The sequence below is a fragment of the Tachysurus fulvidraco genome, chromosome 7, assembly GCF_022655615.1.
Source record: "Tachysurus fulvidraco isolate hzauxx_2018 chromosome 7, HZAU_PFXX_2.0, whole genome shotgun sequence".
NCBI lineage: Eukaryota > Metazoa > Chordata > Actinopteri > Siluriformes > Bagridae > Tachysurus > Tachysurus fulvidraco.
The window spans coordinates 355,988-370,987 of NC_062524.1; the positions used below are offsets into that span (position 1 = coordinate 355,988).

The 15,000-nt window shown below is 43.1% G+C and overlaps 3 protein-coding genes across 4 annotated transcripts in view; 1 reads left to right on the forward strand and 2 right to left on the reverse strand.

Moving 5' to 3' along the window:
* The window catches only part of kcnj4 (potassium inwardly rectifying channel subfamily J member 4), a 15,671-nt gene extending 14,578 nt beyond the window's left edge, over nucleotides 1-1,093 (reverse strand). Inside the window, exon 1 of the mRNA XM_047816253.1 lies at nucleotides 968-1,093. The gene's annotated coding sequence lies outside the window, so the exon portion shown is untranslated. The remainder of the gene's footprint in view (nucleotides 1-967) is intronic.
* Nucleotides 1-15,000, reverse strand: part of LOC113653753 (interferon-induced very large GTPase 1-like) — an 859,689-nt gene that overhangs the window by 331,535 nt on the left and 513,154 nt on the right. The gene's annotated exons all lie outside the window — the stretch shown is intronic.
* kdelr3 (KDEL endoplasmic reticulum protein retention receptor 3) overlaps nucleotides 12,170-15,000 on the forward strand; it is a 3,095-nt gene continuing 264 nt past the window's right edge. The window contains exons 1-5 of the mRNA XM_047816272.1: nucleotides 12,170-12,547; nucleotides 13,596-13,696; nucleotides 13,777-13,935; nucleotides 14,392-14,644; nucleotides 14,855-15,000. The exon at nucleotides 14,855-15,000 is cut by the window's right edge and continues 264 nt beyond it. Coding sequence (XP_047672228.1) covers nucleotides 12,457-12,547; nucleotides 13,596-13,696; nucleotides 13,777-13,935; nucleotides 14,392-14,644; nucleotides 14,855-14,898 — 648 coding nt within the window. The 5' untranslated portion in view covers nucleotides 12,170-12,456 and the 3' untranslated portion in view covers nucleotides 14,899-15,000. The remainder of the gene's footprint in view (nucleotides 12,548-13,595; nucleotides 13,697-13,776; nucleotides 13,936-14,391; nucleotides 14,645-14,854) is intronic.

Consider the following 15,000-nt stretch of genomic DNA (forward strand, 5'->3'; position numbering starts at 1 on the left):
TGTGTAGTGTGTAGAGTGTAGAGTGTAGTGTGTAGAGTGTAGTGTGTAGAGTGTAGAGTGTAGTGTGTAGAGTGTAGTGTGTAGAGTGTAGTGTGTAGTGTGTAGTGTGTAGTGTGTAGTGTGTAGAGTGTAGTGTGTAGTGTGTAGAGTGTAGTGTGTAGAGTGTAGAGTGTAGTGTGTAGAGTGTAGTGTGTAGTGTGTAGAGTGTAGTGTGTAGAGTGTAGAGTGTAGAGTGTAGTGTGTAGTGTGTAGTGTGTAGAGTGTAGTGTGTAGAGTGTAGTGTGTAGAGTGTAGTGTGTAGAGTGTAGTGTGTAGTGTGTAGAGTGTAGAGTGTAGTGTGTAGAGTGTAGTGTGTAGTGTGTAGTGTGTAGAGTGTAGTGTGTAGTGTGTAGTGTGTAGTGTGTAGAGTGTAGTGTGTAGTGTGTAGTGTGTAGTGTGTAGAGTGTAGAGTGTAGTGTGTAGAGTGTAGTGTGTAGTGTGTAGAGTGTAGTGTGTAGTGTGTAGAGTGTAGTGTGTAGTGTGTAGAGTGTAGAGTGTAGTGTGTAGAGTGTAGTGTGTAGAGTGTAGAGTGTAGTGTGTAGAGTGTAGTGTGTAGAGTGTAGTGTGTAGTGTGTAGAGTGTAGTGTGTAGTGTGTAGTGTGTAGAGTGTAGAGTGTAGTGTGTAGAGTGTAGAGTGTAGTGTGTAGAGTGTAGTGTGTAGAGTGTAGTGTGTAGAGTGTAGAGTGTAGTGTGTAGAGTGTAGTGTGTAGAGTGTAGTGTGTAGAGTGTAGAGTGTAGTGTGTAGAGTGTAGTGTGTAGAGTGTAGAGTGTAGTGTGTAGTGTGTAGTGTGTAGAGTGTAGTGTGTAGAGTGTAGAGTGTAGTGTGTAGAGTGTAGTGTGTAGAGTGTAGTGTGTAGAGTGTAGAGTGTAGTGTGTAGAGTGTAGTGTGTAGTGTGTAGAGTGTAGTGTGTAGAGTGTAGAGTCGTACACTGTGAAACATTAATGTGCTGCTGGAGCTGAGGGAATCGTCTCAACTCTCTCACGAAGTGAAATGCATGCTCTATGCGGATGACCTGCTGCTGCTGCGGACGATACAGAGCACATAACTCATCATCATCATCATCATCATCATCATCATCATCATCATGTCAAGGAGTATCAGCACTGTGAAGGCAATAAAGATAAAACAATAAAATGTAAGTAATGAAATGAAGAAAAACTGGTACATGAACACAAAACAATCAACTCTGTCTCCCTCTGCTGGTCAGGAACAGACGAACGCTTTCCAGTTTAAGATCCAGATTCACTGTTCACTGAGATTTTATACATTTACAGCATTTATCAGAAGTCCTTATCCAGAGCGACAGTGCTGTAAAGTCTCTATTAATAAAGACATTAATACTGATTTGTTTTTGTCACAGAATAAAGATCCCATGTGTCTGAAACGCTGTTGGGAGAAAAAAGTAAACTTTATTTTAGTTTGTTATTGTGATGCTGCTACCTGCCGGGACCCACCTGAGGGACCCCGAGGTTTAGATCACATCTTGGTCAAAGTGCACTTACGGGTTTGTAGGATGTTTAAACAGCACCCACACCAGGGGGCGCTCAAGAAGGTGGAGTAGGTAGTCGTATGTTTGGAGCTAAGAAAAGAAAGTGGGGTTTATTCACTTATGAACTAACTCAGTGGTCCCCAACTTTTTCACCGCGGACCAGTCAATGTTTGATCATTTTACCGCGGCCCGCTGGGGGTGGGGGGGCGGGCGGCGGTTATACAATTAAATTGAAATTAATAATTTCACTTTAATTGTATTTAAACATGCCGTTAAACATTGAGCTTGTTTCTTTACAACGAGACGGTTCCATCTGGGGTAATAGGAGACAATGTCACCCGAAGTGTGTTGCTTATGTCCAGTTTATTCCGTTGTTTTGTTTCGGTTGCCATCACTGCAGAAATCCCCTCTTCACACAGATAGCATGTCGGACATGACGATAGGGATGTAAGTGCTGTGGTGACAATCTCAGGGTATTCCGCCATGACTTTAATCCAGAACACTGGCAGAGTTTCTAACTTTCTACCGACGTCTGTTTCGTGCTCATTTTTGCTAATTTGTGGGTTAAATTTTAGCAAACACAATATACACGAACACCAAGCACTGTTAAACATGACAAAGTACCGGTGAACAGAGAGAAGAGCGATACACACCTTCTCTCTCCACCAAAGCTACAACACCACTGCCGCTCGCAGCCGCTCAGCTCCAGACGTCACCTAAACCCGGCCCGATATCACGATATTTTGCGCATGCGCGGTATCGGTGCGGCTTTAGGTGACGTCTCTCAGCTCCCGGTTAACCTCTCGTCCATGGAAAGTCACACAAACCCGAGAGAAATACACCACAGTAAATAAAATGGGAATAATTTAATGTTCCTTGGGCGGCCCGGTAACATTTGGTCTGCGGCCCGTGGGTTGGGGACCACTGCTCTAACTGGTGTTTTAAATGAACAAAAATCAGCTGATATCACTTGTGTTTAGCGTTTGTTGGGACACTTGGTCATTCTATTTGGCTGCGGATGCGTTCTAGCCTTGGAAAGACGTTACAGTGCAGGACTTTGCTGACATGGAGATTGAGTCAAAGGAAAAGAGGCAAATACAAGATGCTCACTTTTATGCGTGCAAAGTAAAAGATGGAGGTAATTGTAACTCTGACCCAAACACACCAGTTAAACATTGGAAGAAAACACCAAGAAATGAAGGAAATGTAGGAAACTACAGGAAACACAACTGGTATCTTACTGCGAAAATCCACCAGAGAGCTGATCGAACGGACAGGAAGTTCAACAGGACACCATTCAAACTGCAGGAACTAAGAAGTCACTCGATGTTACCATCAGGATGTAGCCGACTTAATAATGCATGTCTCAAAGTCCAGTGCACTGAATTTCAAAACGATTGTAGAAAATAGTGCAAAAGATAAATGCTGAGGAACGATGATGTAATTTGTGTCTGTATGAGTTACATGAGAACCTCAGAGAGACTGAGTAGACCTGTGCAGAGAGACTGAGTCGACCTGTGCAGAGAGACTGAGTCGACCTGTGCAGAGAGACTGAGTCGACCTGTGCAGAGAGACTGAGTAGTCCTGTGCAGAGAGACTGAGTAGACCTGTGCAGAGAGACTGAGTAGTCCTGTGCAGAGAGACTGAGTAGACCTGTGCAGAGAGACTGAGTAGACCTGTGCAGAGAGACTGAGTAGACCTGTGCAGAGAGACTGAGTAGACCTGTGCAGAGAGACTGAGTAGTCCTGTGCAGAGAGACTGAGTAGACCTGTGCAGAGAGACTGAGTAGTCCTGTGCAGAGAGACTGAGTAGACCTGTGCAGAGAGACTGAGTAGTCCTGTGCAGAGAGACTGAGTCGACCTGTGCAGAGAGACTGAGTCGACCTGTGCAGAGAGACTGAGTAGACCTGTGCAGAGAGACTGAGTAGACCTGTGCAGAGAGACTGAGTAGACCTGTGCAGAGAGACTGAGTCGACCTGTGCAGAGAGACCGAGTAGTCCTGTGCAGAGAGACCGAGTAGACCTGTGCAGAGAGACCGAGTAGACCTGTGCAGAGAGACTGAGTAGACCTGTGCAGAGAGACCGAGTAGTCCTGTGCAGAGAGACCGAGTAGACCTGTGCAGAGAGACTGAGTAGACCTGTGCAGAGAGACCGAGTAGTCCTGTGCAGAGAGACTGAGTAGACCTGTGCAGAGAGACTGAGTAGACCTGTGCAGAGAGACTGTTCCCTCAGGCACAACCAGGTCCTGTAATTAGAGCTACAGATGTAATGCTCAGGAGTGGCAGACTTCAAGATTCAAAGAACTGAAGTGCCCCAAGACCCCTGATCATCAGACTTCTCTCAGGGATCTGGTGTGGACGTCCTCAGAAGCAAACGATCTCCTGATTAACGAGCGTCTTTGTTTTATGTAAGTGCTCCAAAGATTCCATCAGTATGTGGACTTTGTAACGAGAGGAAAACTGGGATAGTGACGCCTCGCTCCCAGATGCGCTGAATGACGTCTACGCTCGTATTGAGGTGCAGAACAACGTAGCGTCAAGGAAGACCCACCCCCCACCCCCCAATGATTAGGTACTCTAACTCTGTACACTGAACTCTATGCAGAGGTAACCCATGGAAGGCTGTTGGACCAGACAACATTCCTGGCACGATGCGCAGGAAATGCACAGAACAGCTAGCGGATGTCTCCACTGACATCGTCAACATTTTTTGCAGCGTTGTTGTTCCTACGTGCCTCAGGACAACTACCATCGTCCCCGTGCCAAAGACGTCTACAGAGTCCTGCCTTAATGACTATCATCACGTCACATTCACACCGACTATAATAAAGACCCAGATACCACCCCCACTGGACCCCCTACAGTTTGTGTATCATCCATTTTACATTTACAGCATGTGACAGACGCCCTTATGCAGTGCGACGTACAAAAGTACGTTGGATACATTAACTCTGGCTCACTGGGTTACATACATAAGATACCAAGAGTTTAAGACACTTCAAAGATTTTTATATACTGTATATACATACAACAAACAGGGAGGAAGTGCTAGCTGAAGTGTTTCATGAATAAGTAGGTCTTCAACCGTTGTTTGAAAATAGTCCAAACCGCTCCACGGTCAATGCCCTTGTCACGGCCCTTCATTTAGTCCTCACCCACCTGGACAATAAGGACACTTATGTACGAACGCAGCACCTGATTGAGAAGCTGAGCTGCTGGGACTGGGACTGAACACCTCCCTCTGCAGCTGGACCCTGGGAGACCTGACTGGGAGACCTCAGTCAGTCTGGACCAGGAACAGCATAACCTGGCAGAGAGAAAAGACCAGTCCATCTTATCCTTTTTTTTGTGTGTGAGCAACCCAAATATCTTTTCATCTTAAAGGCCGTCTTGAAAGGTATAAGGACTGTTTTTGGGAGATACACATGAAGGTTATAAAGATGTTCTCAGCTGTATCAGGATGACAAACAAATTTGAGTAAATTTAATCAGATGTTTGTGGTAAAACATTGTGACCCGTCACAGAATAATTATATGTGAAGATGATGATCTGTGTAAGGATTTAAACTCAACATGTGGTTACAAACAGCTTCGTCGTTACAGGAGACGATCCTTATGTCCAGAGCTGAAGGAATCTCCAGATCAGTTTATTTCCTTATCACTCGAAATGCTCTCTAATGTCACTAAAGCATCGGACAAATTACTATTTGATTTGATCTGGAAAAGGAAACCACATTAAGAGAAAAGGGATATTGTGTAAGATAATGTGGGCCTTATGCTATGGATTTAAAATGAATTGGATTACACAATACTTAAAACACTTCGGGGATTTTTACACCTGGTCACTTCCTGTGTTTTCTGTGATCCGATATCTACCCGAGGGTAAAAAGACCAGGTCTAAATGCCCTCTGAAACATTTTGGAGATGGATATAAACCCGATGGTACAAACCCCTTCAGGAGGTGGTCTGGGACGCGTTACAGATGAAACTGGACAGGTGTAAATGAATGTGGTTAATGAACGAGCCCCATACGTCAGTGCTATACTCCTCCCAAACGGAACTACGTCACTCGCAGGTGTGAAACTACGTTTCACCCAGGCGTCTCGTCAGGGCTTAAAACGTGCTGCTGCCGCCAGCGAAAACGCAGCAAACAGTAAACGCTGTTTTTTGTAGCATAAACGTCGTAACCAGTTTTTACGTCTTCTTTTTGATCGTGTTCTGAAAACCACAGACACCAAAGTGTGTTCTGTTTCAGTTACCCCGGAAATGAGGGCAAATATATTAGCATTTTGGGCGGGAGCAGAAAGATGGGATCGATATCAGATTCGCAGAGATGCGTTTATGTGGTCTGATGTAAATGGGACAGTTTTAACAGATCAGATAGCTATCGGGTCAGAGACAACACACGAAGTGACCGGGTGTAAAAAGACCCTGAGATATAAAAAGGCCCTGAGGTGTAAAAAGGCCCTGAGATGTAAAAAGGCCCTGAGATATAAAAGGCCCTGAGATATAAAAAGGCCCTGAGATATAAAAGGCCCTGAGATATAAAAGGCCCTGAGGTGTAAAAAGGCCCCGAGATATAAAAAGGCCCTGAGGTGTAAAAAGGCCCTGAGGTGTAAAAAGGCCCTGAGATGTGGATTTTGCCAAATTCCTGTTGAAGTCAGTTGGTGGCCTTTAATTCCTTTTAAAAAGATGACACACTCTCATGACATGGACACTGGCATATAAACATCATTTGTCTGCTAGAAGATATTATATTGGGAATAACAGATATTTTATCTAAAAATAAATCCCTTTGTTTAATATACAGCTTGAGTATAATATATTATTGTTAGCGATGAGTTTTATACCCAGAGTTTAACGTCCCAATCAGACCCACAGGATGTACAGTCGTAATGGACTTTACATTTATAACAAATACACTGTTCACTGGGTTAGGGTTAGCGTTAGGGTTAGGGTTATGTTAGGGTTAGGGTTAGGGTTAGGGTTAGGTTAGGTTAGGGTTAGGGTTAGGTTAGGGTTAGGGTTAGGGTTAGGTTAGGGTTAGGGTTAGGTTAGGGTTAAGGTTAGGGTTAGGTTAGGGTTAGGGTTAGGGTTAGGGTTATGTTAGGGTTACTGGTAATAGTGTCTCAGTGATATGTTAAAGACAACAATGCAAATCATTCTGTTAGAAATATAATAAATGATGCTTCATGTCTCCCAGATACATCTTTTGGTCATCAATATTTGGGGATTTAAACTGGTGTAAGTTTGGAGAATAGAGATGTTTTTGTTAATAACAACGTAAAGGAAGTTTTATATAAAATATTGCATAGAATCGATCCAGTAAAACATTAGCAAGGTTTAAATGTGAGTTCTGTAGGAACGAAAAACACACAATTTGTCATTTACTTTTTCATTGCGTTTATACAAAGATACAGTTGATTGTTGTTGGAACTTAACAGAGTTTATAAATCGAATGTGTCTGATATAATGATGTATGTTAATGATTGTGGGACAGAAAAGGATGAAACATACATATAGCATAGAGTTACTGGTGTTAATGGGGAAGTTTACATACATATAGCATAGAGTTACTGGTGTTAATGGGGAAGTTTACATACATATAGCATAGAGTTACTGGTGTTAATGGGGAAGTTTACATACATATAGCATAGAGTTACTGGTGTTAATGGGGAAGTTTACATACATATAGCATAGAGTTACTGGTGTTAATGGGGAAGTTTACATACATATAGCATAGAGTTACTGGTGTTAATGGGGAAGTTTACATACATATAGCATAGAGTTACTGGTGTTAATGGGGAAGTTTACATACATATAGCATAGAGTTACTGGTGTTAATGGGGAAGTTTACATACATATACATAACAGGAACTGGTCTGGTGGTAAGACACATCTCTTATACACATCTCTTTATGTTATGTTAATATGTTGTAATAATAATAATAAAAGTTTTCTTTCTTCTTCCCCTCTGGCTGTGTTATTGCTGCTGTACCACGTGACCCTGTCATGACCCTGTGATACTCTTCTCGTACAGAAGCTCCACAGTGTAAACAGAGGCGATCGTTTTGAAAGCTTTTCTGCTTCCTTTTAAAATGGATAATGTTTGGTTTCCTTTCAAATCACTTTATGGATATTAAAGTTTCCAAATAAAATGAAAAGATTTAAAATATAAATGCCATTACCCCCCCACCACACACACACACACACACACACACACACACACACACACACACACACACACACACACACAAACATCTTTCTTTCCCACATAATGACTCATAAATCATGTTCGACATCAATCCAAAAAACCCTATTATACATACAGAAAAGGTGCTCAGCAGAATCTATATTATATTACAGTTTTTTTGGATTGCTTAAGCACGATTGTCAAAACAGGGCCCGTGTTTTCAAAACACTACACACAATTAGCACAACCACACACACAATTAGCACAACCACACACACAATTAGCACAACCACACACACAATTAGCACAACCACACACACAATTAGCACAACCACACACACAATTAGCACAACCACACACACAATTAGCAAAACACTACACACAATTAGCACAACCACACACACAATTAGCACAACCACACACACAATTAGCAAAACACTACACACAATTAGCACAACCACACACACAATTAGCACAACCACACACACAATTAGCAAAACACTACACACAATTAGCACAACCACACACACAATTAGCAAAACACTACAGATCCCTTGCATAATTAAACGCTCTTGTGAAAACTATACACTTCTGTTTAAAAACCACACTTTGTTACCATATGAAACACACACGTGTCACATTACTATACTCTGTTTGCACGAGTTACACTCTGCTGTGATAAACCTACAACACTTTTAGCACTTTTACTTCCCTATGATTAGAGTAGGCTACCATCAATAAAGTACAAATATAATGTAAATTCACCAAACACTACACAAGACCAATGCTGCAGACTGAAGAAACTCATTTATTTGTCAACACGCCCAAAATGTTCACATGTACTGTAAGTTTATGGTAAAAAATACAAACAAAACTAGACATTGTGTCTTCGCCTAGCTGGATCTGGCCAGAGAATTTCATCAACATCGCAGGCAATGTTGTCATTAGCAAGACACCTTGGAAAGAAACGTCGTGAATGACGAATCCATCCTTGCATTGCTGCTACCTCCATCTGGTCACAGGCCTCCTCCATGGCTTGGATGAGGGGTACCTCAGCCTGGAGACGGAGATCATAGACCTTCCACCACCATGCCGAGAAAAACTCTTCTATAGGGTTGAGGAATGGAGAGTATGGTGGAAGATATAGGACGGTGAAATGTGGATGTTGCTGAAACCAGAGCAGAGCGGTGGAAAGACACATTGTCCCAGACAACAATGTATTGCATATGATCGATTTGATTTGCTGCTGTTATCTTGTGCAATTGGTCCAAGAATGTAAGTATGAGTGCTGCGTTGTAAAGGCCCATATGGACATGGCGGTGGAGGACTCCATTCTGTGTAATGGCTGCACAGAGTGTTATATTACCCCCACGTTGCCCTGGGACATTGACTATAGTCCTGAGGCCAATGATGTTTCTTCCCCTCCTTCATGTTCTCGTCAGGTTGAACCCAGCCTCATCTACGTATATGAACTCATGCTGGATCTCCTCTCCATCCATTTGTAAAACTCTCTGAGGAACAGTGTCATGCAAAATTGTGTAGTTCAGTGTAGATATGATGTTGATATGATGATATTTTTACAATGCACTGTATCTATTTTCCAGTCGAAATGTTATCACACTTGCCACTGTGTATCGGCTTAGATTTGTCTGTACTCGCAGTCCAGCGTCCCTCAGCGTCAGGCCGCGGGTGACAACGTGGTCAACAAGTGTTGTGCGGATCTCATTTGTCAGATTCGGACATCTTCTTGTCTTCCTCTTCCTCTTCCTCTACCTCTACCACTACCTCTACCTCTACCTCCAGCATGGCCTCCATCTCTTCCTCTTCCTCTGTTGATTCCTCCTCTGTTGATTCCTCTTCCTCCCCTTCCTCCTCCTCCTTCTCGCTCTCCTCCGTCTCCTCCTCGTCTTACTCTTTCTCTGACTCTTTACATTGTGCTTGAAGACCTATGAACTCACCTGCTGCTTTTTATATTCAATTCAAGTTCAATTCAATTTAAGTTTATTTGTATAGCGCTTTTTACAATAGACATTGTCTCAAAGCAGCTTTACAGAACATAAACACAGAGCAGAAGGTAAACATATATTATAGTGCTTATACACCTGATCGGTGTGTCTACAATTAAGCACACAAGTGTTTACACACCTGATGACTGTGTTGAACCGACTGGTTGGACGCTGCAGTAATTTGACAGTCAGTGCTTTGGTATTGCATGGAAGTGACTTCATGATAGATTTTTGTGTGTAATGTGTGTTTAGTGTGTTTAGTGTTTTGCAAATCACTGTGTGTAGAGTTTTGCAAAAAGTGTGAGGTTGACAATGTGCTTATAGTTGTGCAAATATGGGCTGATGTTTTGCCTTTTGAGTGTAAGGTATTGCTAATAGTGTACTACTGTTAATTTTAGTGTGTAAGCAATCAAAAAAACTGTAAACATGTAAACGAACCTGATATCATTCTTTATTTTTGTACAAATTGATGTGTTTTATAAATGAGGTGCACAGTACAGTACAGTATAGTATAGTCTTAAACTTCACTTATTTTATTGTTAATAATTATTCTTCAGTTATTTTAACTCCAAACTCATTTCCAATTAACATATATACTGTGTGTGTGTGTGTGTGTGTGTGTGTGTGTGTGTGTGTGTGTGTGTGTGTGTGTTACTGTGTGTGTTATACTGTGTGTGTGTTATACTGTGTGTGTGTGTTTGTGTTATACTGTGTGTTTGTGTTATACTGTGTGTGTGTGTGTGTGTGTGTGTGTGTGTGTGTGTGTGTGTGTGTGTGTGTGTTATATTGTGTGTGTGTGTGTGTGTTATACTGTGTTGTCTTCCGTTTGGATTACCTGTTTGTGTCTCCTCTAATAACCCTCTGCCTCCAGATCCTCATCACTGTCATTGCAAGCTGAAAGTTTATAAACACAACACATGACCAGTCAGTAGTGACATCAGTCTGCTTCTTGCTTCAGGTTGTTGCTCCGAGACAATCAGTGAATTTGTGCAAGTAGCACAGGATTATTTATTTACAATGTTTTTTTTTCAAATTTTATCAAATTTTATCAATTTTATTTGTCATACACACACACACACACACACATACACACACACACACACACACACACACACACACACACACACACACACACACACACACATACACACACGTACACACACACATACACACACACACACACACACACACACACACATACACACACACATACAGAGTAACGACATGCAGTGAAATGGTATTCAGACATATGAAGGAATGGAATTAAGGCTAAAAATAAAACTAAAAGGATGTAGATAAATAAAAAGTATAAACTATATAAAATATGTGTGTACATCAATGTGCATGGTAGATATTGGCAGTACAAATTAAAATGATGTCCTTAAAGTGTCCATGTGCAGTATGGTGTGTATAAAGTGTTAATGTGACAGTCCAGAGTTAAAGTGTTAGTGCAAAAGAAGGTGTGCAGAAAAACAGTGTAGATGGATTGAGAGGTCCAGTACTAGATCCTGGGTGTCTCCTGGTTTAGACTCCGAATGGCCTGCAGGAAGAAGCTTCTCGTCGTCCTCTCTGTGTTTGCTGTCAGGGAGCAGAAGTGTTTCCCTGAATGCAACAGAGAAAAGAGACCATTGTTGTGATGCTGAGATCTTCTACAATCTTCCTGGCTCTGGTCCTGCACCACGTGCTGTAGATGTCCTGCAGGTCAGGGAGCTCGGTGTGGATGGTACGTTCAGCTGATCGCACCACCCTCTGGAGGGCTCGTGTGTCCTGCATGGTGCTGTTCCCCAACCAGGACGTGATGCTACCCATCAGAACACTCTCAATGGTGCAGGTGTAGAAAGTCTTTAACACCTGAGAGGGTAGTTTGAAGTCCCTTAAGCGTCTCAGGTGGTACAGACGCTGCCGGGACTTCTTCACCAGGGTGTTGATGTGACAGGACCAAGACAGGTCCTGTGTGATGTGAAACTGTCCACTGTCTCTACTGGGGTCCTGTTGATGTTTAGCGGTTGTTATGACCGCTCCTGCTTTGTGCTGAAGTCCACTATCAACTCCACTATTTAACATTAATCAGACTGTGATCTTTAAGACTTGGTGGGATGATGTTCTTCTTGAAATGTGCTTGAACCTGTCATGAACCTGTCATGAACCTGTCATGAACCTGTCATGAACCTGTGTGTGTTGATGCTATCAACCTTTCACTTTTTTCAGATTTCTTTTATTATTGTTCACATTAGTTATATTTCATTCATTAGCGGTTGATGATGTGCCTGTGTGTGTTTTGTGTTTAATAATGTTCATCTCAGTCAACTTTTTATTAGACTTTATATTTCTATTTTAGGTGTTTATGCTAATTTACTCTGCACACGCGCTACCCTGTTGGCCATGTTTAAATGGTGTCCTGTCCCTTTAAGGCTCGGGGTGGTGAAGGAATTCCTCCGTGCGCGAGGGAGGGGGTTCCGTGAGCCACGTCACCTACCGACTGCACGCGCAGGCAGGCAGGCAGACCGAGAGGAACGCGCTCGCGCACAGCAGACCGTTGACTTGGCGTGATTAATGACATATCAGTAACAGAACAGCGGGTATAAGGAGCTTCAGTACCGCGACATTACACCGGAGTGACGACAGCAGAGCACGTTATCGGTAATCTGTGCTCGCGCACAACAACATCACAGCTTATTTACTAAACTTCATTATTGTTTATTTCCGGGGTTACTGCTTATTAACGCGCGAGGATGAACGTGTTCCGTCTGGCCGGTGACGTGTCGCATCTGCTCGCCATCATCATCCTCTTCATGAAGATCTGGAGGTCCAAATCATGCGCAGGTAACGTTAACGATACCCCCCACCCCACCCCCACCCCACCCCCGACACGTCACACACACACACACACACACACACACACACACACACACATTCGCACATACACATATATACAAACACACATGCACACACATGCACTCACATGCACACACACACACACACACACACACACACACACACACACACACACACACACACACAGTCTTATGGGTGATGTAATAGGTCTGGTCCTGAACAGTCAGTATGTATGTGCACATTTGTAGTAACCAGTGTTCATTATGTAGTGTACAGTGTGTTATAACCTTCTCCCAGTACAGTGTTATAACCTTCTCCCAGTACAGTGTGTTATAACCTTCTCCCAGTACAGTGTTATAAAATTCTCCCAGTACAGTGTTATAACCTTCTCCCACTACAGTGTGTTATAACCTTCTCCCAGTACAGTGTTATAACCTTCTCCCAGTACAGTGTTATAACCTTCTCCCACTACAGTGTGTTATAACCTTCTCCCAGTACAGTGTGTTATAACATTCTCCCAGTACAGTGTTATAACCTTTTCCCAGTACAGTGTGTTATAACCTACTCCCAGTACAGTGTTATAACCTTCTCCCAGTACAGTGTGTTATAACCTTCTCCCAGTACAGTGTTATAACCTTCTCCCAGTACAGTGTGTTATAACCTTCTCCCAGTACAGTGTGTTATAACCTTCTCCCAGTACAGTGTGTTATAACCTTCTCCCAGTACAGTGTTATAACCTTCTCCCAGTACAGTGTGTTATAACCTTCTCCCAGTACAGTGTTATAACCTTCTCCCAGTACAGTGTTATAACCTTCTCCCAGTACAGTGTTATAACCTTCTCCCAGTACAGTAACCAGGTACAAACCCAGAAGAACTAAAGAGTCGTCTGAATACAGTGTTACAGATCTGACAGAAACTAGGATCCATGATAACTCTGTGTGTGTGTGTGTGTGTGTGTGTGTGTGTGTGTGTGTGTGTGTGTGTGTGTGTGTGTGTGTGTGTGTGTGTGTGTGTGTGTGTGTGTGTGTGTGTGTAGGTATCTCTGGGAAGTCACAAATGCTCTTTGCATTGGTCTTCACCACTAGATATCTGGACCTTTTCACTGTATTCATCTCCCCGTACAACACCATCATGAAGGTAACACACACATACACACACACACACACACAGACACACAAATAAAGGAATTTCTCTATCCCCCCCCCCCCCCACCTCAGGTAGTGTTCCTGGCCCTGGCCTATGCAACAGTGTACCTGATCTACATGCGCTTCAGGAACTCCTATGACAGTGAGAACGACTCGTTCCGTGTGGAGTTTTTATTAGTTCCTGTTGCTGGGCTGTCCTTCCTTGAGAACTACGCCTTCACCCCACTGGAGGTACACACACACCCACACACACACATACACACACACCCTGATACATAATATGTCATTGTGTGTTACTGTAGAACTGATAGGATCTGAGTAATAACCCTGTAATGCAGGACATCTCAGCAGGATCAGCACTAACATGAGTCAGGTTCAGCAGTGTTTAATGAGAGGTGTTTCTCCTGCAGCAGGTCGCTCGGTGTTCATGTGAAAAACACACATTCATTGTTTTTCTTATGTACATAAAGCTTTCTCTTACTGTGTGTTCAAGTTTATTGTGCTAGTCAGCTAAAGAAATGACTCTGTATGTGTGTGTGTGTGTGTGTGTGTGTGTGTGCGTGTGTGTGTGTGTGCGTATGACTCGTATAACTTGTATAACTGATCTAACATTTGTTTAGGTCTCAGCTTTAGCTGCCACTAAGGACACGGGACAAACTGTTTTACTGTTCTCACTGGTTACTGTAGGTCCTGTGGACGTTCTCCATCTACCTGGAGTCGGTGGCCATCCTACCTCAGCTCTTCATGATCACTAAGACGGGCGAGGCCGAGTCCATCACCACACATTACCTGTTCTTTTTAGGACTGTACCGTGTCCTGTATCTGGCTAACTGGGTGTGGCGCTACCACACAGAGGGCTTCTTCGACCAGATCGCCGTCGTCTCTGGAGTTGTGCAGACCATCTTCTACTGCGACTTCTTCTACCTGTACTTCACCCGAGGTGAGCGTGCATGTCCACTTCACACGTCTACTGACATCAGGACCACACACTCTGTTCTACACATTCAGGAACACCCCACTGTGTCTCTGCTAACTGGGTAATGCCAAATAATGAAGAATGTTTTTTTGTACAGACGACTGATATTTATAAAAATGTTAACCCCCCCCCTCCTCTCTCTGTCTCTCTCTCTGTCTCTGTCTCTCTCCCCAGTGATAAGGGGAAGTGGGAAGATGTCTCTGCCAATGCCAGTGTGATGATGCGTCTTGGCTCCGCCCCTTGTGTGTTTATTTCAGTGTTCACACTCCACCAACTTCATTTCATTTTGCATTTATAAGGAACATTTAATAGTAACTATA